The following is a 25,672-nucleotide window of genomic DNA, read 5'->3' as shown; positions in this document are numbered from 1 at the left end:
CAGTTTTTAAAGCGCAATAATTTCGTAAATGTTAGATAGGTTTCTGATTTTATAGTTGCAACGAAGACGCTTTGTAATTTTGGTGGTGATTCGTAGGTGCATCTATATTATAAACATTTCAAAATATCAATAGGGTTTTAATAAATTATTAAAAAACTTTTCGAAAATAATAAGACTCTGCAAATGTCTGTTTGAATAACCGAATACCGTTTCGCATGAAAAGCTTTGGTGAACATAGCGATTAATGGTGATGAAGAGAAACCATTTCCAACCTATTTTGAGGTCACCTTCCAATCTTACCGACATCCAAAATTAAACCTCGATATTGATAATACAGCTTTATTAAAATAATCCCACTTTTACATCACCATTACAAGCTCAACCCCTGCATATAGATAAGTACTTAGATACCGTAACTCATTTGGGATTCTGCTCGCGCCCGTTAAACGAAGCGTAAAGATAAGCGAGAAATGTGCGATATTTAATCTCGCTAATATTATAATTATACAAACGTATTTAGATGGCTTTGCTTTACAGTTTAACGGTGTACTCTGGTTTATAGATACGAAAATGGGTTGGAAACAATTGCTTTGTTATAAAAGATATCGTTGGACGCAAATGGGACACTTAGATAGCAATTTTTTAATATGTAAATTCGCTAACGATTATCGAATCGCTCAAATATAGACGATGATGCTAAAATTAGGTATTTATTTTAAGTCTGACGCCAATCTGGCGAACGTATGTAACTTCGCTTCGATTTTTACCCGAAAGCAGTTTTGTTACAGAAGTTTTTAGATGCTTTGTGAAAATCACGTGTCAATTATGTCTTTTCGCTCAAACGGCTAGACCACTTATGATAAAATCGTGGAAGCTTTAACTTCTTTTGCAGATCGGAAATTATTGAGTGTCTCCTCCCAATTTGTCTTGAGCATAGGGGAGTGTCAGACTATTACTGACTTAAACACACCTATGTTTTCTTTCGCTTCGTGTACCGTAACTGCGGTTAACCTTTCGGACAATCCCACTCACCTAGCAGGCATTGGCCCTAATGGGACCCTGAGCTAGTCTAGTCAGCTTATGCCTTTGATAAAATCATTGGTTACTCTTTGTAGGTATAACTATCACCCTAATGGGCAAAGCCGCAGACAAGAGCTAGCTAATACATAACATTGTTGACGATCTGATTCACACAATAACCACTTTACCCTGTAATGCGGTCGATGCAATTTCCTACATAGTTCTTTTCTTTTATCATAAAGTATGCAAACACTAGTCAAAAATATGACTATTGAGACCGCATCTGTGCTTAAATACATATTCTAACTTTCAACTCAAGAATTTCTTGAAATACAGTATCTATGCATTAATAAGGCCCTATAAAAATAAAAATAAAACAATTATACAAGTAGGTACATAACAAAAAATATCAGATTCAAAACAAAAAGTTAACTACCATGACCATTAACTACGCTATTTTGAAAATCGAATTATACGTTCATTCAACTGTTAAGTGCCAAAGACAAAATAAAAAAAAACGATCGTATATCATGCGATCTATCTCCCGCCAAAACTCATAGACACGTGAAGACTTTCAAATTGTCGAAGTCTAAGGAAAAATGAGCAAAAGCTCAGTGAAAGCAATATAAAAGATTATACATAATGTAGTGCATGAAATAAATAAAAGAAGCGGATAAACGCTGGTCGTGTGTGCGATGGAGGTTCCGTATAATATTTTTATGAAGTTTAGCTAAACGTTGTGTGTATCGCTGCAATATTTTTTAAAAAACTATCACGCGACAGCTTGTATAGCTAGGGCTACGGCCTCGCTATACGCACTTACTTTTTTGTACAACGGAAGAAAGTTTGATTAATACATTCACGCGAATATATCTTATTTTTGAGAGTATTTTGTTAAAATTATTGTGGATGGACACCTCGATCATAAGCGCCCTTAGACGTACCTACTTCTAAATTAGTTTCGTCAAGCAGTCAAGCTTACATCCAGACTCCGATATACCAGGAATATTAGATGAAAAAACTTAATTTTGGTTTTTTTTTTGTACATTATTCTTCAGTTAATATTATCTATAATGTTTGTGACTTACGTGTTGAATCAAGATTTTGGGTATTTTAAGCAAGGCATACAAAAGCCAAATGGTTTTACCAACATCCCCGCGGGCCTCTATAAAGTGCAGCATTACATAAGCCACCTTTTACCGGAAGCCGGCATGCAGCATGTAACAGTTTGTAGGTCTAAAGGAAACATTCATTACAGTCTGCAATTACGTATGTGGAGCTAGATGATATCTCAGATACTTCTGTTGCGTGAATATGAATAAGTCTTATGCATCATTATCTAAAGTCACTGCAGTCCACAATATTTGTAAAGACAACTGTTATGGCTGGTGAAATGTGTTAAGGAGGTCAGATAGGCAGACGCTCTACGTTAAATACGGCAATTCAATAGTAAAGTAATTTATCCAAATTAGGTTCCCACCATAGAAATCTAAATAACAAGGTAATAGAAGTGCCAACGCCGCGTGACCTTGTCGCCACACTGGTGTCTTGGACGACACCAGCGCGCGAACTTACGCTCAGTCGCTCGCGGAACGTCGTCACAGCAAGAACCACTAAAAATGGTGTTTTGCGGCGTTTCTCAGGCTGGAAATTCATCTGCATCGTGTAATAACATAAATAAATAGATAACATTTTATCGGTAAGTAAATTATTGCAGTAATATTGATGTTATTGCAAAAAATCAATTTCAAAACATAACCTTCATTATAAACCATATTTATATCGCACCATCCTGCAACAATTGCATTCTTTACTAATCATTGCCTCTGCAGTAAGAGACTTACAGAAATGCACCGTTGTAAAAAGAGAAATGTATAACGAAAAATAATATTTATCAATGCGATCGTATTTGTAGTGGTACGGCCGCACAAAACTGTCGGAAATAGTGATGTGGTTAAGTGCGGACAAATTATCCAAAATTAACATTGTATACGAAAAGTAACAATTTTAATAGTCGTTTGTTTTTGTGAACATATTATTGAATATATTTTTATTTCAGAATCCCGCAGGTTGCAAATAAATACAAAAGACAAGTGGATGACTACCACGGGTAAACGAAATTGGTACCCTACAACTTAGGCCGAATATACACTATGAAATTAGTTGCATGCTTGATAACTTGCCGCCCGCCGCCGCCCGCGCCCCTCTCCATTTTTACGGCTCGGACCGCGCTCGCAACTGAATGTTTCAAAAAGTACGCCTTGCGTTATAGCATAGCATTGAATAAAAATTGCAATTTAAATTTATCCAAATCTCATAAATACCTATTTTTTAATTTTGAACGTTTTCTAGTCATTCGATACATGAACTGGGCTGCTTTTGTAAGACGACTAAAAAGTCACCGTATATACCAAACCTACCTACCAAGTATTTCCTAATAATATATTTTTTTGTCAACCGACAATTAGCGAATTTTTTTTTGTACGGAGGTACATATTATAATGTAATCCATAGAAGAATACAACAAAAAACATTGTCACTCATAATTTCGTCTTTCATTATATTTCGGATCCGTAGTCAATCCCTAGTGTAGTTTACGTAATCACTACAACTAATGCAAAAAAATGCAATGACTGTGTGAGTTAGTGAATCCATACAACGACAAAGTCAACCTTATTACAATAGACGTACGGCCTAGTAGTGTTTGCTTGGTCTTCTCGATGTTAATGTTTGCGTGATTGCGTAGTTATTTGCTGTGAATGTGTTGAAGCCCCGCCCACCGGCGACATGCGTTTCGATAGATCGCCGCGGTATATGCCATTTCTATTACCTTGTTATTTAGATTTCTATGGTTCCCACGAATAGTCATTTTTAAAAGTCAAGAATATATTACCGTAGTTCCGTACTAATAGGCTACAGGTAAACAAATCGGTTAGAGGGCAAATCAATTTGTAGGTTTCTAAACTCACACACACTTAGCTTGGCTAAGCCAACAGTCAATAGAAAAAACAGTAGTGAAATCAAACATATCTACTTATACCATCTATGTAAAGAGTTCAACCGTGTTTCGGAATACACGTTAAATAGACACATCTTTGACAGTCGTTACAGGTAATTAGAAGCTTGAAAGTCTAACAACCAGTCTTACTAAGGGGTATCTTGTTGCCCAGGTAACTGGATTGAAGAATTCAGATAGGCAGTCGCTCCTTTTCGCATTCGTTGAGACTGGAAGCCGAAACAATATAGGTAATTGCTGATGATGATCATTATTGACATACAACGCACGTATTTTCCGTTTGTTAATAAATTATTTATATATCAAAATATCATTACATTAAGGAACGGCCGCAGTCGGTGCAGTTAATAGCTCCTTTGTTCTCATATAATTACAGTTCAAACAATGAGTTTTAACTGTCCAACATTTCCGTGTACGCTTGGAGATTTTTGTCATGATGCAATATTTACAGTATGATATAATAAAAATAATATTTAAGACTGAAAGGAAAAGCCAATAATAAATGTGTACTAAAGCAAGATTAAAATCAAATGTAATTAGTATTCAAATATCGCTAACGATCGCGTAACGAAAAAATAAATTAACAAAACACTTTTTTTATACGACTTGTTATGCTATTAACAGTTTTTTGCCCAAGGGCCCGCCCCCTACAAATCTAAAATGATCCCAAGGGAAAATAAAATCGGGATGAGAACTATACTACATATGTGTTAACCTACGTCATAAACTATAAGTGGTTTTTGAAAAAGTGGTGTTTTATCTGAAATACATTAGTGGACAGCTATTTATCCACTTAAAATCATATTTCAACAAATATTGTTTCTATTAGACAGAATTAGACATTGAAAATGACAGCGACCCCGGACTTTGTGACAACATTTCTTTTTAGGGTATTCAAAGGTAGCATCGACTTCAACGAGGTTAAAAAAGACATGTAAAAGTGTTGATATATCCTACTTACAGAACATCAAGTTTCCTTTAGGTTATAGGGTACAAAAAGGGGTTAAAATAAAACAACACATTATAAAATGAAATGTTTATTCTTATATGTACACGTTACCAGCTACTTGGCTTAGCTATACTTACATTTAGAAGTGCGCGGTCAGTCTGTCTATCTCGTTCAAATCAGACATTATTTCTTCAACTCTCGTGCCGATTTTCTTAGCAATCTGCAAATAAAAACTCTAGTCTTATTTCACAGTGGAGACTAAGTGAGTTATAAGACTAATATTGAGACTATAGCATCTATTTCTGAAAAAAATGTGATAGTAAAGACCCTCAAATTGATTAGAACGACAGGAAAAATAATAGGGGCAAGATTTTTGACTTATTTATTTAAAAGAGAAAAAAAAATAAGTTGCAATATTTTATTACTTTAAGCCTTGTTGGTGGTCCCTGTGTTTATCTAAACTGTTTTAATGAGAATTATAACTAATAAATGAATAAAAATATATGAGGATTGATGGCACCCCCCGCCACAACTTTGACTGGCATGTTGGTGTAATGGTTAGTGACCCTGATTGCTATACTGGAGGTCGTGGGTTCAATTCACACCCAGGACAAAGGTTTGTGTGATGAGCACGATCATTTGTTCTGTATAAGGGTGTAATTTATCTTCATTTAGAAATATATAAGTAGGTTTATCAGTTGTCTACTCATAATTCAAGCTCTGCTTAGGTTGAGACTAGGCGTTGTGTGAAAAATATGTGATATGATTACTACTGAGTACGGTATATGTGTGTGTGCTACATACGTCTAGTTTCTCAGCGTTGGGCATGCTGGTGTAGTGCGCGACCAGGTCCCCGTCCAGGATGCCGCGCGCCGCGCCGCCGCCCGCCGCTTTGCGAGCTGTCTTGTACGTCCTGGGGAAGACACAACATTATCAATCAATACTCAATAATTCATTGCATTCCATATGTTATATGGATGGTAGAAAAAAAAATAAGTCAAAGATCAATATGGACCCTGTTGGGCACGCAAAAATCAAATAAGGTAAATAAATCAATAATCAATACATAAGGTTCGACTCCCAGCATGCAATGTCTTATAAAATTCGTGTGCGATGTTAGAAGCCGACCCTCTTTACACGTCGGCCTCCACACAACATGAGAAAGTGACCCGCTGGCCCTCACTACTGGCCGACGGAAGTTCGCGGTCGGTGTATTAAGAATTGCAAGGCTGCCATGCATGGACACAAAAACGCAGGCGTCCAAGAGGATTCCCCCGTCTTACTCAAAAAAGGTTCTATATCAACTAAACGAAATGAACAATTAACTTTATTATTTTTTAATTAAGTTTAGTCTTAGTTTTAAGTGGAAGAAATATTAAGCATAATTCTTTCACAATTAAATCACATTCATTCATCATAGTCATTGAAATGATTAGTAACGTCGAAACAACAATATTATATTGTAAAACTGACAATACAATGTATGCACAATACAAGGTGAAAGTGATATGTAATTTCGACAAGGCTTCCGACCCTTCGATAGCTCAGTTGGTAGAGCGGTGGACTGTAGTTGGTCAAAATAATTGTCATCCATAGGTCGCTGGTTCAAATCCGGCTCGAAGGAATTCTTTTTGTGTTTTATTCTAATTGGAACGCTAAAATTGTATAAACATTCGAGATAAATTCTGAACTTAGCAACTTATTGCATACAATTTCAAAGATATTAAAATGTTTGAAATAAGTGGATGACGTCAATTTTTAATTTTTACTTTCCCTTTTTCTGAAATTAAACCTAGCAAATTAAATTTCAACCACTTGCTGGTTTTCAATCGAACTGAGGTTCTGTTGTTAGTCCAATATTTCTAAACATGTTTTTTATACCATGCTTAGAAAACCATATTTTAACAATAACACAAATACTACTACAATAACGAAAGTTTGTGAGAGCGTATATTTGTCATTTCTTTACGCTGAATCGGTTAAGCCGATTTTGTTACTAATTTGTATGGAAGAAGCTAATGTACTGGTTGATCACATAGGTTACTTTCTATAACTTTTTTCCGCATACATTCATACGATAACAATTTACGCGAATAACGGCATGGATCAGATATATCACGCGTATTATCATACTATTTTGTTTATCGACCCTATTAAACCCATCGACATAATATATGTAAATGCCGTACGCATATAATCTGCAGTATTTTTTTGGTTTGGAAAGAGTGAGAGAGATGGCCTATGCTTTCGGTCTAGCGTTATCTCTTTACTCATAGACGACTGGCGTTCTTCTTTCATGACAATTACGGCATATAAATTTTAAATAGATAAAGATACACCGAAACTTCGTTTCCTCTCTTTACTTCGGAGTGCCACAATTCTCATCTTTAAGGCATGTCCATTAGTATATATTATGTCGATGATTAAATCTTTATGGTTGTTGTTGTTCCCAGTTACCTGTAAGCCCTAGGGTTGAGCCCTGCGATATGACAGCAGTAGTTGTTCATGACGTTCTGCAACATGAGCAGGCGCCGGTACATTTTCTCGGAGATGGGAAGTACGTAGCCTACTCCGCCGTCCAGGGTCGCTGTGGGGAGAATGTGGCTTGTAAGATAATGGATGTGAGTTTATTAGGGATTATGTTATAAGAATATTTTTGGGTCGGGTCGTTACAGGTAGTCAGAAGCTTGAAGGTCTGACAACCAGTCTAACCAAGGTAACTGGTTGGCAACTGGGTTGAGGAGGTCAGATAGGCAGTCGCTCTTTGCAAAACATTGGTACTTAGCTGAAACCGGTTAGACTGGTAGCCGACCTCACCGTAGTTGGTTTCTCCAACTGTGTTGATGTCGGCTAGGCCGGTGATGAATTTTGAGTGCATATTTGAAGTATTAGTATTAGTAAGTGTATACTGACTGAACATGGTGACATGCCTCCTGGCGGCGGCGGCGGGCGCGTTGTGCGCGGGGCGGGCGGCGATGCGGAACATGGCGTTGACCTGCTGCCCCACGTGGTAGTCGCTCTTGCGGATCAGGCGCTGGCCTGACACACGATATTATGGCTTCAGTTAATTTTCTTCGGGGTAACACTAAATATCCTTACTAATGTTGTGAATGCAAAGTATCTGTAGTGTCTGTCTGAAGGCGTAAAGGCGTAACAAGCAAACTTTTCCCATTTATATATTAATAAGGATATTTATTTCAGTAATTTAATAGATTGTACATTTACAAGCATTTGATTTACAAAATGAAAGGTGACACAGAATTTGTGGTCTGCAATATGATGGGTGAAGGTCTGTCCCCCAAGCTAGGCTACAAGGTAGCCTGCGTTTAGGAGACACAGTGTCGATCCCCTATATCTAATTGGCTAGGGTAAGTGTTACGTGTGCAGTTTCTCAAAAATAAATAGTTAGTTGACAGCAATGCAAGGAAAATCTACAGTTACTAACAAAACAATAAAAAGTAAAATAAAACGAGTATTGCATGCAAATGTATATAGTAGGGAGGTAGGGTAGGTCAGTACCAACCTCCATAGCTCTCCCTCGCCTGCGGCTGGTACATGAACAGCGCGAGGTTGCCCTCCGACTCGCTCACCAGGAACCCGAGCGTCGTGTTGTCTACCATGAACTCCATGTCGTAGATCTACAATGTACAAATAGAATATAATATTGAGGTCATCTTGAATTCGGCAAGGGTAAAGTAGTGAAAAGAAGGACAGGACAGGCGGTAAATGGCGGAACGATGGAAAGTTAATGGCAAAATGCAGCAAAAATGAAACGGTAATGGCCCATGGAGAATAGTGTTCAATAGGATTAATAAACGGGAAAGGAAAAGGAATAAATGGTAAAAGTAAGGAGATTTTTTTTATAGTAAATTGTAAATTTCTTAGTAAAATTACACATTGCCATTTAAACAGCAAAATCACAAAGAATTTGGTATATCGTTACTATCTACGCGAATTCAGATGCGAGTTTCTAAGCAACCTTATTTACTCTTAAGTCATCTACATGGTTGCTACCAGACACCGCGAGCGGTCCCCAAGTGCCCTACTAGGTCCCCACCTGCGCGGTCCGCAGGTCCCGCGACACGAGGCTGAGCGTCCTGTGCTGGTGCTGGTAGCGCAGCAGCGAGATGGACTTGTACACGTCGGCCACCAGCACCAGGTTCTTCACCGACAGCATCTTGTGCACGTAGATCTGCGTGTCGATGAACGCCACGCCCACCAAGTCGTTGTCCTTCAGCTGCCAGATGTAGATCTACAAATATATTTTAATTATTGTAAGTCATTCGTTTTCACTTCAGGTTTGCCTTGGCCCCCTTCCTTATATTCCGGTTTTTGGCCAATAGGGGTCAGTTTTGCAAGAAGAAATCAAATTCGTCTCGCCTTTTTTTCCTAGGGTTGCCACGAGGTCTCTTTTATGATTGTCGTAAACGTGGCTTTAAGAGATACAGAGGTTTTTTGGTTTTGGAAACATGCAGTATCTTTCATCTTTTATTATTTTTACAAAAATGTTTCAAAGCTTTCATATAAAATTTACTATTCTTTTGACACTACGGCATGATGCCGTACACATACGTAGAGATGCGCTGAATTTGAATAAAACAAAGACTTTTGATTAAAAAAGCATAAAAAAATCTTCAATTAAATTCTTCAAAAAAATATGTATTCAACAACTTTCCATCAACTTAACTCTACGCAAACCTTACACAAACATAACTTTTTTAAACCACTTATACAACAGCAACACTTATAACAGCATACCTTCTGCCCCACAGCTGATATGAGGTACCCGAGCACCTGCGTGAGCGCAGTGACAGGTCCCTTCTGTTCCTTGGCGTACAGTTCCTTGAACCTGTTCTTGGTGAGCGGCTGACCAGGCTCGGGGACCACGTCGATAATGTCGTAGATTATGATCTGGAAATTATTTTTATATATTTATGAGAAATGTATACATAGTGATTGAATTAGTATACGATGCAGGGTACTGTAGTGGTTTAAGACAAAAATTCCTATATCAGTCTGCTCGTGACCACGGCCGGTGTAACCTGGTCGAAACGTCGGCCTAATCAACGTTAAATTCGCGTTAATACCCGTATTATTTTATGTTCAGAAAGAGTCAATACCGTTTCGAAATTTGTTTTTATTGTTGTTAACCGAAACTGTTTTGATGGCTACCGGCATTGCTACATACGTCTCTCTAAAAACACATGGAATAAAACAATTTTTTTCTTTTTCTTATGTTTTTGAATGGGTCAAAATACATCCCTGTAAACTAAACCATGTAAAGTGGTATTGTAACTTTGTAACTCACCCTTCCTCTAGAAGTAATATCTTCACTGTAGTTATAATTTGTTCCTATTGCTATGTAACCTCGAAGTCCAGATCTGGAAACAACAAGAACAACTTTATCAGGTTAATAAATAAAACGATGTTAAAATGGGTCTATCCATGTACAAAATAAAATTTGATGTGTTTAGTAATAATTCCTATTAAACAGACATTGCACTATCTGCACGCACATTTACATCAGCGTAGTCCTCTTGTAAAGACATATAAGTAGAAACGAAATAACAAAAAGTTTTAAACGAGGGAGATGTTTAAAACAAACGCACTAAGGAATTTAATCCTTGTGTCGCGGGGGGTTTCACAAACATAATAATCACATGCACAAAGATTCAGAAAAAGCATTCCTGGACCACATAAACGCTTGTCAAAGTGTGCAGTCAAAGTTATTATTCAGAATATTGTCGTTAAGACTAAAAAGGTCCACGCGAGCCATTAAGAGACACAAACCCAGAATAACAGTATTTTTAGTCGAAAGATAAATTCAAAAATTTAAAAAAAAATTAAATACCCCCTTTTTAAATGTCAAATTTTATCAAATTTTGACAGTTTTTATAGTTTAAATTGCGTTGTCATGGGGTTTGAAGCTACACTGATAATTTCAGCCTGCTACCTTATCGGGAAGTGCCTCAAAATTGGGTTGCAAAAATCCAACCGGAACGACAAACAAACAAGAAAGTGAGTTTATAAAACGTGAGAAAAATCAAAGTATATTCACCTGGTACCCTCGTAAGAGAGAGACACGTTCTTGAGACAGGTGACATGTTCCCACTCGTCGAGCTCGATGCGCGTGTTGGGGATGATCTCCCACGAGACGGGCGAGAACAGCGTCACGAAGAACCTGTCTTGTAACGGGTACGGGAACCTGGAAGATGTTGGTTCTGATATAAAATGTTGCTGGTAGTAGGTATTAAGAATCAGTTGGTATTTGGTAAATCGATACTAGTGCTAATGCGAGCGCTAACACGAGTTGGAACTACGCTCGATCGAGAGCTAGGAATGCTGATAGCATCTAGATCTTGCTTTGATTTGATGGTACCATTTCAGGACCGAATTGAGAACTGATTTGAAAACGGAAACAAGGCATATCGCATGACATATTTACCTATCCCCCTTATTCTCATTGGCCTTCTCCTTATCTTCTCCGTTAAACTTGTAGTACTCTGTAGTGGGGGGCTGCGTGGAGGCCACGAGGCAGTAGGTCTTGGACTCAAGGTGAAAGGTCACGAAGTGCGGGGTCACTCGCAGCGGGACCTTGCGGACTGGCCACCACGCGTCGTATGATAAGTGCGGGGCTAGAGCGCTGATGCGAAGGGAACCCTGGTCGAAGAAATGTTGATTTTATGTTTGTGATATGGTAATTATGGTTAATAAATTAAGCGGTGGTGGTAAGTTAGGCGGTGGAGTATATAGGGTGTTTGGCGGAATTTTTGTCAGGTTGACCCTTGGTATGATTACATTTCAGATACAAATTAAAATTTAAACATGTTATAAGGATACTTTACGATGCACTTTATGTATTTGCTACGTATTAACATTAGTCCAAAGTCTATCTCGCTTGCACCTAGGGGTCGTCTAGTGAAGGGTGTAACAGTTAAGACCTATGGAGAGGCCTATGTCCAGCAGTGGATAGCTATAGGCTGAGATGGTGATGATGATGAACATAAAATTTAAATACATATAAAGATTAAAATACATAATAATCGCACAAATAATTAGTGACTCATCGTGCACGTGTGCAGGTGCAGCCGCTGCTTATTCCTATATCTTTTGACGTTTGCTCGAAGACTCAGTTCATAGTTGTGTGGGCTGGGGTAAGTGTCGGGCGGTACCTTGGAGTTGAAGTAGAGGAAGCCCTGCGGACAGTTGGTGTTGTTGAAGGGCGCGAAGGTGGGCGCGGGCGCCTCCTCCGCGCACAGCGGGTGCAGGCGCAGCTCGCCGCGCGCGGAGACCATCACCCAGTAGGGCCGCAGCCCGCACACGAACACGCCGTTGTAGCCGCCCACGTTGCCTGGGACAGGTTGACTTACACATATTCATTTGTATAAGGCAAATAATTGAATGATGCAACGGTTTAATGTCGGGTTTATATCGGGCTTTGTCGGGCTACTTTCGGACAAAACCGGAAACCTTAATCATGAGCTGACGCGGCGGTGTAGCGAGTCGAACGTACGTCGGCGGTTGCGCGTCGCGTGAATAAACCATTGCATCATAAGGAAGTATTCTTGCGATAGTTACTAGTAAATATACAAATGTTTGGAACGTCATCTCGTGACATTTGGCTCATTTTCCTACTAATACACCATATTACAATCCAATTCTTCTTCTACCTGCTCTCATTCCATTCCACCTGTGGTCAGCGCCATACATTTTTTCTTGCATTCCATCCTGTCACTTGAAACGCTATCATTAATTCCCTTTTCTTTCATGTCACTTTTTACACAGTCCATCCACATTCTTTAACCTTACTATCCTTCTCCACCCAATATATTATTTTTTTTCATCAGTACGAATTATTTAGTCTTTGCTAAATTTTATAAGAAAATATTTCCATAGGCAATCACGAACATTTACAATCAGGCGAAGATCCTACCCAATAACAACCAGCAGCCATCCACCAGACAAACAACGACGGTAGCAGATGAGAGTTATAAAAAAATACAATGCATCTGTGTTTTTCGCACAAGCTTATAATATACCCTATAGTTATAAAAAAGTTTGCCCTTCCCAAAATCGTTCATAATAAGAAATAAACTTACCAAAATACCGGCACTGCCTGACATTAGCCTTCAGCATAGCCGTTTCATAAGAGTCGTCACTGGAGGGCGGTGTGGGCTCGTAACCGAACGGAAACGATACGCGCGCGCGGGACCAGCGGAGCTTCAGGTTACCGCGAGGGTACTTGTATGCCTGGGAAACGAAATTATATTTATTTATATACTGCAGGTATGGACAACTGGGCAGGAGGGGATATACACTTGGTATTGATAATGCTAATGTTACGTTAAGCTAAGGTTTTGATGCAAAAGGGTAAACTTGAATGCGCGATGTGTGGCGGTTTCGATTCGATCCCCACGTGGGACAAATAGGTATTTGTGTAATCAAGTCGCCTCGTGTCTGGGTGTCTATGTACTATGTGCGACTTGTATGTTTTGGCCCCCGGGACACAAGGACTATATTCCTTAGTACGGGAGTAGAATTATAAAAAAAATATATATATTTATTATATACTTTTTTATATGAAAATATGTATAAAGGCGAACTTTATGCCTGAGGCATTCTCAACCATAGCTTTGACAGACTATAAAAAGCGATGAGAATTTGACAGTGGGTTTGGCGTGTTGACCTCAACCACTCGGCTATCCGTGTGCTCAATATATTATACTAGCTTTTCGCCCGCGGCTTCGCCCGCGTCGATGTCGGCTATATAGCGTTTCCAAGAGAACTCTTCAAAAGTCCGGGATAAAAACTATCAACTCTATCTCTGTACCAAATTTTATTAAAATCAGTTCAGTGGTTTAGCCGTGAAAGCGTAACAGACAGCTAGACAGACAGAGTTATTTTCGCATTTATAATATTAGTAGGCATGTGATCATCTTCCCCAGCCGCACCTGGTATATCATGAGCTGGTCGTCGCAGCGCATGAGCATGAGCACGCGGGTCCCCTTGTGGCCCACGCCCACCACCAGCAGCTCGCGACAGCGCTCGGCGTCGGGGCTGGCGCCGCCGCTGTTGAACTCGTCCTCGTCCACGCCGCCGCTCGGCAGCGGGACCGACTCCAGGCTGTCCGCCAGGATCTGGAACCAGGATATAGGTGTGGGGACTTTGACGAGAATGTTATGACTTGACAAGACAAAATTAAAAATTGAAACACTCCTGAAAGAAAAAAAAATCATCCTTAACATTTTTTCAATGGCTACAGCAATTTTTATCAAACATGTCTAAAAACACTCGCACATAATTCACCTTTTATACAAAACAAACTAAATTAAAATCGCTCAATTCGTATCAAAACTATAGTACCACAGATAGACAGGTCAAACTTAAAAAACCCCTCTTTTTGCGTCGTTAAAAACGAATGAAAGTTCTATCAACTTGTGAATCAATCACAATCACGTCCACAGCCATAGGTTTCGGCCAAGATAATCACAACAGGAAGCTATTCAGTCATGCTTTCCCATTTCATAACTAGCATAATAATCTAAATGTAATAGATTTTTGCTACTTATGTGTGATGTTTTCTTTAGACATATTTTTGGAAACATCTTGGAAATAAACAGACTTATTATTTTTTATCTACCTTCAATTCAACCAGGTTGACTACAACCAATCCCACACTCACCCTGTTCCCCGCGCAGGCGTCCCTCACGAGGAAGTTGAGCCTCATCTCCGGCAGCGAGTAGATCTCGAGGTTGCCGTTGAGGCGCAGTACGAACAACCAGTAGGTCGCCTTCACGTCAACCAGGTACTTCTTCCACCAGCGGGATATACGCCGGGGTACTCCCGGGTTTTTGGACTGTTCTGCTAACATTATCTGTAAAATTTTTCATTACTACTAAACAGAAAATGATCAAAGAGTTATCATGTGTTATTGCGGTATTTAAAGTCTTAACGCAAAGCAATAAAGTCTGTATTTCATTGATAATTTTATGACAGTGTTGCCCCGCAAACATAAATTGATCATATTACTGTGAATTTAACTTACACCGCTTACGACGTTACGTCACAAACCAATACCTTAACTTTACAGCAGTTTATCTTTGTTTGATGTTCTTATAGTAAGATTCATTAATTATCTAATTGAGGAAATAAATAGATTTTCACTTTAATACCTAGTCGTCATCACTATTTCTTTCATTTTTCTGAATTAAAGCTGAGATGATGTCTCAGCGTTTTTTTCCAGCAGAAACTACTTGACAAAAACAATAGTCTCTCTATTATCATTTTGTTAGTTACATAAATTCAGACTATTTTTAATACATTTATCTTCAAATCAACAAAACGAGTATACTCACGCTAGCCATAGACGCTGGGGTCTGGTCTCCACCGTACAGTAATTCATCCTCATCGTTGAGCTCGTACACGGCTCCCGGCTTGAAGCCTTCTGCTTTCACGTTCTTGCCTTTCATCTTACCACTGAACTCGCCTTTGACCTGTAGGAAGCAATTAAAAAGTTTCATGTGAAACTGTTTAAAAAAATTAAAAATTATTGAGGTACTTGAATAGATAAACTTATTTATATACTTCTTTGTAAGTGTAAACTATATTAAGTTTTATCGCCGAACCTTAATTTTCTTGGTTTGATTAAAAATGATGTAGAATGTGGCAAAAACGGGGAAAAATAATAATCTTCGATCGCTTTCGTTCAAAAATTCATAACTTATATCTTCTAACCACGCGGACGAAGTCGCGGGCAACAGCCAGTTTAAGATAAGATATAAAAAGTGTTTTAAGCTGAGTTAAACTGCATTAGCGACATACCCAATAAATTCTTAAGGCAATTCGGGTATGAATACAATATTATAATGATACGTATGTATCTATTGGAATAAGTTTCTGTTCTCTTTAAAAGGCGTTACACAGCAGAAATACCAAAAATAAACACCAAACAAGGTTAAAAAACTTGAATTATCGACAAAACCGGGTTTAGTATGTTTATTTTTTCGTGATCGTCTTAGCAAAAGGATCCAACTACAACATACAATATATGTAAGCATGTACATTACCTGTGTATTATCAGCATCGGGCGGTGTGAACAGTCCGCTGAGATCGCGGTACACGGTAGCGCGGAGTATTGCGGGCCGGTGCGGGACCGACTGCCGCGTCGGGGCCAGACGCCCTGACGACTGTGGGGACATGGGTATAAGGTTCAAAGTTGTTTGAATTTGAATAGAATATCGTTTATTGCACAGAACATAACTATAGGATTCCTAAAAGATATATGTATAGTTACATGGTGCCAGTAAGAGAGTTTGTAGAACTTTAGGTAGGTGTAGGTTTGTAGTCGGGATAGATTTATTACCATTTTCGAGTACGTATACATGTGGATGTGTGATTATTTAGTGGGTGTTGGTGTAAAGGTGAGTGTTCTTTACATATTACGCGTAAAGGCGAGCAAAGTATGTAAGGCGTTATAGATAGGGTGTAAATTTAAGAATTTTCCATTTTAATTTGAAATTTGTTTTAGTAATTGCATATTTACAATGTGACAAAAGCGATTTGAATATTTTTTTAGTAAAACGGTTCCCGCACTTCCAAAACATCCAGACTCCTGTGGTACCTTAGTTGTATCTGAATTCTATAACACAAGTGCTTTAGAGCCTTACTTTGGTTTCAGAACAATGTATGTGATGTGATGTATTTATTTAGTTGAATTGCGAGTATAAGTGTATAAAGCAGTGCAGAGTGTGTCCGCGTGACTCACGGCGCCGTCCTTGCCGCGGAACTCGCGCAGCGCCAGCACCAGCACGCGGCCGCACGCCGACACCACGCACAGGTAGGGGTCGGCCGCCGCCGCGTACGCCGCCGCCCACTCCAGCTGGATGGACTGCAGCTGCGCGCCGCCTGCGCACCCACATCACTCTAGCAGCACTCGTCATAGTACTGACCATGTTAGGGTTGCCTAAACGAAAGGTTCTCTGCGGGATCGAATCAGAAGGACTCGCGATCCCGCCGCGTCAGCTTATGTTAAAGGACTCTGAGTGGGTCCGAAACCAATCGGGCACCCACGATAAATACGCGTGAGTAAACCGTTACATCATTTAATAATTAATAAGACATGTGGAGATCCGCAGACAACAAAAGTCGCCGATATAACCCGTAGGAGTAACAAACTGAAGTGGTAATGAGCGAGCCACATAGCACGAAGATGGGGCAGAAAAGTTCTGGAGTGGAGACCACGAACCACCAAGCGCAACGTGGGAAACAAACATCTGCCAGATGGACCGACAACCTGGTGAAAGCCGCTGGGTCTCGTTGGATGCAGGTGGCAATGAACCATTGAAAACTTAATCTTAACCGTCATACACGGTTCGGCCCTGATAGGCTATTGAAAACTATAGGGATGATGAATAGGTATAAATATATAGGTACTAAAACAAAAATCGTTTTTGTACGTCTCATAAAAAAAAATCTAAGACACATATTTATCTTACTTTTATCTACACAAAATTTACCAAGTTTAAGTGCTTTAATGTTACGGCAGACTGAAGTGACGTCACGCATAAGTTCCAAACACTTATTTACAAAAATAAAGACAAAAGAAAAATAATCAAATAGTCATCATCCCTATCCTAATACATACAAACATACCTTTGATAAGTCGTATCCCTGTTGTGGTGACTTGCACCATAAACTTGTTGTTCCCGAGGTTGCCCGCGAAGATAGTCGGCGAGCCCGTCATGAAACCGGAGTTGTCCACCTCGTTGATCTCCTGGCCTATAAGGGTAGATTAATTAAATTGACTGTATGTTCGTAATGCGAAGCTTGTACAGGTGGTTGTTCAACAGATACAGGTAAAAACTTTTACTGTCCCTATTTTTTGTACTGGATGCTCTTTATAAGTGGAACGGATTTCCATTTGTTTTATTAGCAAGAATCTGCTTACAAGAACTGTTTATCACTTCATCATCATTCTCCTGCCCTTATCCCAATTATTTTATTTGGGGTCGGCGCAGCATGTCATCTTCTTCCATACCTTCCTATCGGCCGTCATCTCACAAGAAACACTCTTTACAGCCATATCGTCTTTCACACAATCCATCCATCGTTTCTTTGGTCGTCCTCTTCCCCTATATCCATCCACATCCATGCTTAACTGTTTATCACTTATCTTGATAAAATAAAATGTCTTCGGCTACAAATTAGGTTTCGAGAAAATATATCCATGACATGCGAAAATATAAAAATTAATTCAGTACACTGTATCAATACAACGGCAAAAATTACTCCATTTTCAATTAACTTTCATACATACAGGAACTCAAAAAAACAGGTAAAAATTAGTACTAAAATACATCGATAAATCCTTACCAGTCTGCAATATCATGCTGCCGTCTTCCTGAGTGAGTATGAGATACGCGTGCATGCCTTCCGTCTCCCTCGCACCCTCCGTGCTCTCGCCCAGCACGGACCACATGTCTATACAGCCTGTGGGATGTGGATGTTATAGTATTGATCAGGTGGATGTTGGGTAAATGTACACATCCTAATAGTCAAATATTTTTATAATAGTTACTTTTGCTTGAATTGTAAATAAGTACTTTGTTTTGAATTGATTGTAAAACAATAATAATGGTGTAGAATTCAAATTAGCAAAATCTTATTTTTACTTTGTTAACAAAATAATAGTATATACTATATTAAAAGGTTGTGAGTGTGTTTATTTACTGCTTACACCCGCAAAATTTGTAGAGAAGTAGCTGAAATCTAATACTAATTAAATACGCAGTGAAATATCACTATTACCCTTGGTTATCAACGAAAGTCTGGCCTTGTAAAAGGGAAACAATAATTCTGAACACTTCACTCACCAGGTAAATTAAACGACGTGATAAGTTGCGGTCTCACAGACCGCTGCAACACAGTGAGAGCTCCGTTCTTCCCGCGGCCGCTGCACACGACCAGCTCGATGATGGGGCTGTCCTGCTGCCGGCTGTACTCCTCGGAGAGCAGCTGCGGCTCGCCCATCGACACGTCGCCGATGGGACAGATGTTTAGGAGGGAATCGCATACCTGGGCATACGTTATGGTTATTAAATTAAAACTTGTTTTAGTATAGGTGAAAAGAAAAGACAAGACAAAGACATCACAAATCCAAAGTTCCAAATTCTAGAACGCCATTTTATAAAAAGGATTTGAGTCGGGTTATTTTCCTGACACAAGCTTAGGTCATAGGTCGTAGGTAGCTGTAAGTCAGTCGGTAGTTGCTTCGATCAACTGACTGATAAGTTATTAAGACGTGTTATAGAAACAGAAGCATACGGCAACTCTTTGCCCTTCGCTATCATGCTTCCTTTTTTATTTTAGCCCACTGTCATTTACGCATACAACTTTAATTAAGTATCTTGAGAAAAGTTAGTATAAATAAATAAAATTAACCTTGCTGTTAAACTTACAAAACAGAATTTATATACCTTATTAACTACCTACATTTTAAAATCATTTTCTAAAAAAAATCCTATTTAATTTTGTGCATCGGCGGTCGGTTCAAAACCAGCTTGTCTTTCGTATGTCGAAAGACAAGCTCCTCTAAGGATTTCTACTTGCCCCTGTGTAGTTAGTACAGTAAGAATAAAGTTAATATAGCAGTATTTAATAATGCCCATGTAAGTCTGTTTCACCGTGCATCAGAACGTACCTCGAACACATAGCTGGTGAGCTGCGTGGAGGTCCTGATGTCGGAGCCGTAGACCTCGAGCTCGTCCTTGTCGCTGATCTCGATGACGTTGGTGGCCACGCAGTCGCTGATCGTGTCCAGGCGACGCTTCTTAGCGCTCGGGTCCGAGCTCTGCAGTTGTTGTTGTTGTTGCTGCTGTTGTTGCTGTTGTTGTTGTTCTGAATAATAATAATATTTATTTGCCAGAAACATGGAAGTACAGAGTTTTTACATAAAATATAAAATAGATCGACATGTTTCGCCGTCATTGCAGCATGCAAATTACTTAGAATGTTTTTCTTATAATTGGAGGTTGTGAAATGGGTCATGTCTTTGTGTATTTGAAATGAGGCACATTCCTCATGTCACTTAGTTTTTATTGCTGAAAAATAGACACGTTCGCGATTATAAAAGGAGTTCTGATTTAGAATAAGACTAATCACACATAGCTGAACTCCTCCGAAAATCTTCACCTCGATTTTCTTAACATTGTTTGCATTTCGGGTAGGTCTGAGAATCGGTAATTTTTCATTCATAACCCCTTTTTTTATTCTCTTACCAGCTTCCGTGACTGTCAGATCGACAGTAGCCTCAAGCGGCTTGTCCACAGAGAACAGCATTCTATTTTCTCTCTCTGTCACTCTTAGGAGCAGAGAGTTGCCGAGACGGGAACCCAGGAATAAGAAGTCTTCTTCTATTACACACATCTGGGAACAAATTTTTAATTTATAATAAAATTTTAAGTTTATAAACTAGCCGATACAGCTGGCATGGATGTAGGGATGGGACAGCTAGTAGAGTATAGAGACTCACGCAGGTAGTGAGCACGGAGGCGGCGGCGCGGTCCAGGTGGAAGCTGCGCACGGTGCGCACGGAGTCGGCCAGCAGCGTCAGCACGTACAGCTGGCCGCCGCGCAGCGACAGCGCCAGCCGGCCCTCGCCCAGCGGCGCCACGCACGACCCGTCCAGCGTGATGCACACGCCCTCCTGGATCCCTGCCCACCAAACATACGGCATGTGTAGTGATGGCTTCACGTCAGCGACATTCATGCCTATCACCTCTGAAGCTGTGCGGATAGCGCGTTCCTGTGTTACGCTTAGTTGGGAAACACTGTCCACGCGTACATTGGATACGCGAACAGTTATTGTACGGACCGCCGCGAGGACAATCGATCCATCCATCTTTTTTCTTTTATTTACTTATATAAAGCCGGGCACGGAAGACCCGGTAGAATTCATAAATTTGAATCAATCTGATAATATTTTCATTACTGAAACTCGAAGAACACGCGTGTTTATTCATTTTGTCGTCCAAATATACTGTAACCGGCCGCGTGCGTCCTCTTTGACGCGCGACCAAAAACCGAATGCCGGTGGATCTTGGGGTGCGCATACCCCAAGTGTGAATGCGTAACTGTAGGTATGGACTAGGCGTTCCGGATACGCGTACCAGGGTACGCGCAATCCGTACGCACCTTGACATACCTAAGTATTTTCAGGTTTATGATGCAGATAGGGACCTCAGGTTTATTTTAGAATCCGAGACCTGTATGCCCTGGGATTCCACAATCCCACCTCGTATTATGCATGACTGCACATTTGTCAACACTAAATTCCATACTGATGGAATTACTGAAGATTTCAGTGATCTTCTACTTCATCCTAATAATCTATCCAACAAGTCGACACATCCTTTTTGGAGCGGCGAACTTGTTGGCATATGGACATAGACGATAAGGGGTAGTTTTTTAGTACCACGTGACCCATCCATACATCCATTCTGAAAGGCAGACATGATAGAAAATCGATAAATATGGTTATCTTTCTCTCACAATGTATGTAAGCAATTTGTGGATAGAAGACAAACATGTAATGGGTCGATAATTTTTGGGATCCGTGATATTGCCTGTTTTGTAGAGTAGATGGGCGGAAACAGTGGTTAAGAACTGTGGGTGCAAGGCCGAGTCTACGGCAAATTAAAATTGGGATGCTTTGCAACATGTGAACTCGGTAACCATTTCAGCCAAAAGTTATGCAGTCCATCCGGGCCCGGGGCTTTCCAATTGACCAACAGGTGGACTGCAATGGCTACGTCTTGGGGACTAATATCCTCTGTTATTATTATTCTTTCGGAAAACTAGTGAGCAGCTAAAAAGCTGATGCGTGTATGTCAAATAGTTTGAATAAATCCAGTTTGTCTAGTCTATTTTTGAAGCAATTCGGTGTTGTTGCCATGACAACATATTCTGGCAGACTGTTACAGTCAGTCACAACTCCATTAGACAGAAAATGTCTGTTAGGTTTCCTTTTGGAGGTATTTTGCTCTTCAGGGGTTATCTTCTATTACCACTTTTTGTTTTGGTTAGCCTCATGGACACCCACCTCCTCGGAGGCAGAATTTAGTATTGTCAGAGTCTTACAGATTAAACCTGAACCACCATGCTACGTCATACGCGCTTTTATATTGGTGCATGGCAATGCATAGCAATTCAACACCCACCATCGAATGCTGACCCCATGGCAAGAAAAAAGCAATAAACAAAAGCTAGGAGTGTTTTTACTTGGATCGTCTTTTAAAATGGCTCCGAAGAAGATGTGTTAAAGGACACAAAATGTTCGCCTCAACTTAGAAAAGCAAATCAAGATACTATTTGAAGTTTTCCGATATTTAGAAGATCTCGAGATACATAGCCGTGGAACTTGAGTTTGGAATAAAAAAGGAGGTAATCTTAAAAGTACACTTACTGAGTGGAAAATTGGTTGTGTGCGTCGCAATACTGTTGAGGGAGACTCCATACGGTGGTACCGACTGGTTCAGATAGATTAGTGAGTTCACAGCCATTATAAGACAGCCACCTGGAAATAAATTCAATTTTTATGTGTTGTTCAATACAAAATTTTACAAAATCAATTAAAAGAACGAGGGAAGAGAGGCCTTTGCCTAGCAATGGGACGCTAATAGTAATAACTCTCGTTGGCGTCAAGAGCTAGATTTAGAAAGCTCGTTTCTGAAACGATCGCGTATCTTGAGGAGGTTCTCTTGAGTCCTACCTAACCACCGGTAGCTTGGACCCTGTTCCCAGTGCCGGCTGGATATTTTGTTATTTTTAACGTATATTTCTTGACTCACTCATTACAAAAACCAAGTGTCATTATAATGTCAAATCTAAATTAATTGCTTGTTATTTAATGGGAACTTTATTGAATAGCAAAAAAGTTCAAATTGATTCTACATTTTAGTTAAAAAACGTTAATCTAGGAAAGCGAAAAGGTCTGCAAAAGGTTTTCCTGGCAATTATTGTGATGAAAATTATTTTTCCTCCTTTTGGTCCTAAGCTACCTCCACACAGATATTCAGGCAAATCAGTTCAGAAAATTTGGCACCTTACTAACACGACTGTCTTTTCTATACAAATTAAAAAATACAATTAGAACGTTTTATGATTTACTAAATTTTATAATAATAGATTGGTATTACCGAGCGGCTTCTGCACGGGCACTGCCCTCAGGCAGTCGAAGGGCAGGTGCGCGGTGGCCCAGATGACGGGGTGCACGCGCGCGGACATGTTCAGGCTCACGCCGCACATCGCGCACGTGTCGTTGCGGACCGCCGTGCGTCTGCAGCGTACAGGGACACGGTTGTAGGTAGTCATGTCATGAGGAACATATACAGCTAGATACGTATTGCAATCTCTAAGCACTTCATTTAATGTACAAGCGAAAGTACACAAATACCGCTGCCGAATCTAGATACTCTTCTAGGGACAGGATCGTGAGAAGAAGCGTATGTATCCACACTATTCACCACTTCTTTTAAACGTCTTCCGCTCGGGATTCAAACCCTTGGGTAGCGGGAGGTATTTTAAGACATTTAAGATACATGCACAAAAAAAACCCAGACTCAGGACAAGCATTCGTGGTACAGCTTGTCCTACGCGGGGACGAAACGCGACACGTCATGCGCAGTGGTTTGGTAATGTCAACCACTTGTCTGTCTGAGCAGATAATACCTCAGTCTACACTAGACGGAGCAGCGGACTTGTCAAAAATTAAGCAATCTTTAGATATAGGAGAGCCAACTAGGATCTCTCCTACAGAGTAATTTCTTAATAAGAACATGACTCACCCTGCAAATGTCCTGACTGGTTCATATAATATCAAGAGTGTCGGTTCATAATATCCATGCAAGAACTGTATGTCTAGAATGTTGTCTATTTTCTCATCTAGATCTTTTAATACTATGACGTATGAGGCTAGGGTTGGTGCGCGGTTGATTGGTTGTGTGGGTTGCTAAAACAAAATAGAAAACAGATCCTTATTAATATTATAAATGTGAAAGTGTGGATGTTTGTTACTCAATCACGCAAAAATGGCGGAACGGATTTGGATGAAATTTGGCATGCATATAGCCATTGACATGGAAAATTGAAAAAGTGTGTAAAAGCTAAGGTGATGTATTTCCATGGAATTGGGGATCACCGAACGCTGTAAACTGAAGTCCATGCATACAGAGTCACGGGCAACAGCTAGTATAAAATAAATTTTGTAGATACTGATGCTCCAAAGTGAGTGATGTATCAGAGGATATTTGATTTATCTGCAACAGTACTTTGAGAATGTTACTTGCTCTCCATATTTTGAAGTACTAAGCAATAACACAACTTTTTTCATCTAGACATCTTTATATTTATACTCACAGTTTTCTTACTATCAAGTGGTTTGGCTTCCAGAGGATCTCCTTCCTCAGATGTGATATCCTTCCTAAATGGTAATACTGCTAGCTTTTTACCGTACAGTAGCATGACTGCACAGCGGCACTCAGGGTCCACCCTGATCCAAGGTATGTGAGGGTGTGTTGTCCAGCCACCCTGAAAAAATGCATATATTTTCAAGTTTGAAAACTTAATGAAGCAATATTTTTAGGGATATTTTGCATTTAGTATTGAACAGAAAGACCAAAAGTTTTAAGAACTTATGTTGCTTGTCTGATTAAAAAAAAAAACAGTCATGGAATATTCTTGAAAAACTTTTTGTACTTAAAAATGTCTAGACTTAAGTAAAATTTAATTACATTTTCATATTTGTGATAAGTTTTTTTACCTTCATATCGTCCTCTTCAAAATAATGCATGCTTAGGGTAATAAGATTGTCAGTCTGTACATCATACTGCAACACTGAGAGCTTTGCCTCCTTGAATGACACCAGTAACAGATCTCGGCCTGCACTTGGACATCGGACAGACGCCATGGACATCACATTGCCCCATAATGTGTATGTTGCGAGGCATTCTAACTTCATTTTTGGAGGGATGGGCTGGCCAGCTACAGAAAATAAATGAAGAGAGGTGTTTACCAAGTTTATTTGATTTTAGAACCATTTTTCATTTTTCATTAGCTGATGGTATGATTAAATAGATTGTATTTTGGTGATGGTATGAACAAAAATTAACAAAACAAAATTTAGTAAAAACATAATTATTAAGATAGAGAATTTGAATTAGTTGTTATAAAACATAGTAAAGAGAGACTTTTTTTGGAAGAGCATAGTACGAACAATTTATTTTCCTGTTGCAGGGAAGTATTGAAAGCGTCAAAACTTACCGGCGTTAACCTCCTTCGTGTGGCCTTCAGGCAACAGCCTGAATACCTTAATGATATTAGCGCCAGCCGTAACCAAACAGGTATCTTCATTATTAAAGAAACAACAGCTGACGGCATGCTCAATGCCCGTAGCAGGGTGCGTTTGCCGGCAAATCGAAAACATTGCCACTGACTTTTAGGTTATGTTGTTAATAACTAACTTAACTCCTTACGATACTGTATTTAGATAGTTTAACACTTTTAGTAGACTTTTCACATATTTGTTCAAGACTTTGTCATTGTTTAACTGAAAGTTATATTTATTTTTCAAATTGTTTGTTTGCAAATCGCTGTCGCGTCGCTTGACACTTCAACAAAATATAGTGCGTTTT

At 39.5% G+C, this 25,672-nt stretch overlaps 2 protein-coding genes and 1 non-coding gene across 3 annotated transcripts in view; 1 reads left to right on the top strand and 2 right to left on the bottom strand.

Moving 5' to 3' along the window:
* The window catches only part of LOC113499250 (MAGE-like protein 2), a 17,874-nt gene extending 12,669 nt beyond the window's left edge, over positions 1-5,205 (bottom strand). The window contains exon 1 of the mRNA XM_026879653.1: positions 5,123-5,205. The gene's annotated coding sequence lies outside the window, so the exon portion shown is untranslated. The remainder of the gene's footprint in view (positions 1-5,122) is intronic.
* LOC113499249 (cleavage and polyadenylation specificity factor subunit 1) lies at positions 5,058-25,672 on the bottom strand. Its single transcript, XM_026879651.1, has 29 exons — positions 25,302-25,672; positions 24,802-25,022; positions 24,399-24,569; positions 23,828-23,991; positions 23,180-23,319; positions 22,447-22,557; positions 20,515-20,696; positions 20,261-20,408; positions 19,684-19,880; positions 18,857-19,058; positions 18,357-18,473; positions 17,637-17,762; positions 16,750-16,889; positions 16,052-16,171; positions 15,341-15,478; positions 14,668-14,859; positions 13,937-14,122; positions 13,085-13,235; positions 12,158-12,336; positions 11,431-11,645; positions 11,044-11,190; positions 10,294-10,366; positions 9,744-9,896; positions 9,043-9,237; positions 8,509-8,623; positions 7,899-8,024; positions 7,443-7,572; positions 5,790-5,898; positions 5,058-5,205 (listed from the first exon to the last, which is right to left on the bottom strand). The coding sequence occupies exons 1-29, from the start codon at positions 25,462-25,464 to the stop codon at positions 5,125-5,127; spliced, it is 4,392 nt and encodes a 1,463-aa protein (XP_026735452.1). The 5' UTR covers positions 25,465-25,672; the 3' UTR covers positions 5,058-5,124.
* Trnay-gua lies at positions 6,519-6,609 on the top strand. The gene is given in 2 exon segments: positions 6,519-6,555; positions 6,574-6,609. It is a non-coding gene; the product is annotated as a tRNA-Tyr (tRNA).

Source organism: Trichoplusia ni, chromosome 12, assembly GCF_003590095.1.
Source record: "Trichoplusia ni isolate ovarian cell line Hi5 chromosome 12, tn1, whole genome shotgun sequence".
In the NCBI taxonomy this organism is placed as follows: Eukaryota; Metazoa; Arthropoda; class Insecta; order Lepidoptera; family Noctuidae; genus Trichoplusia; species Trichoplusia ni.
The sequence above is the reverse complement of the archived record's forward strand: the minus strand, read 5'-3'. Positions and strand labels throughout refer to the sequence as shown.

Bases quoted from the DNA above. Each gene is read 5' to 3' on its own strand.
- LOC113499249 (XM_026879651.1), bottom strand. From the start codon at position 25,464: ATGTTTTCGATTTGCCGGCAAACGCACCCTGCTACGGGCATTGAGCAT. The intron at 22,558-23,179 runs GTAATACCAATC...ATTTATTTCCAG, and splicing joins GCCCGTGCAGAAGCCGCTCG to GTGGCTGTCTTATAATGGCT. The intron at 17,763-18,356 runs GTAAGGATTTAT...CTACCCTTATAG, and splicing joins CAGCATGATATTGCAGACTG to GCCAGGAGATCAACGAGGTG.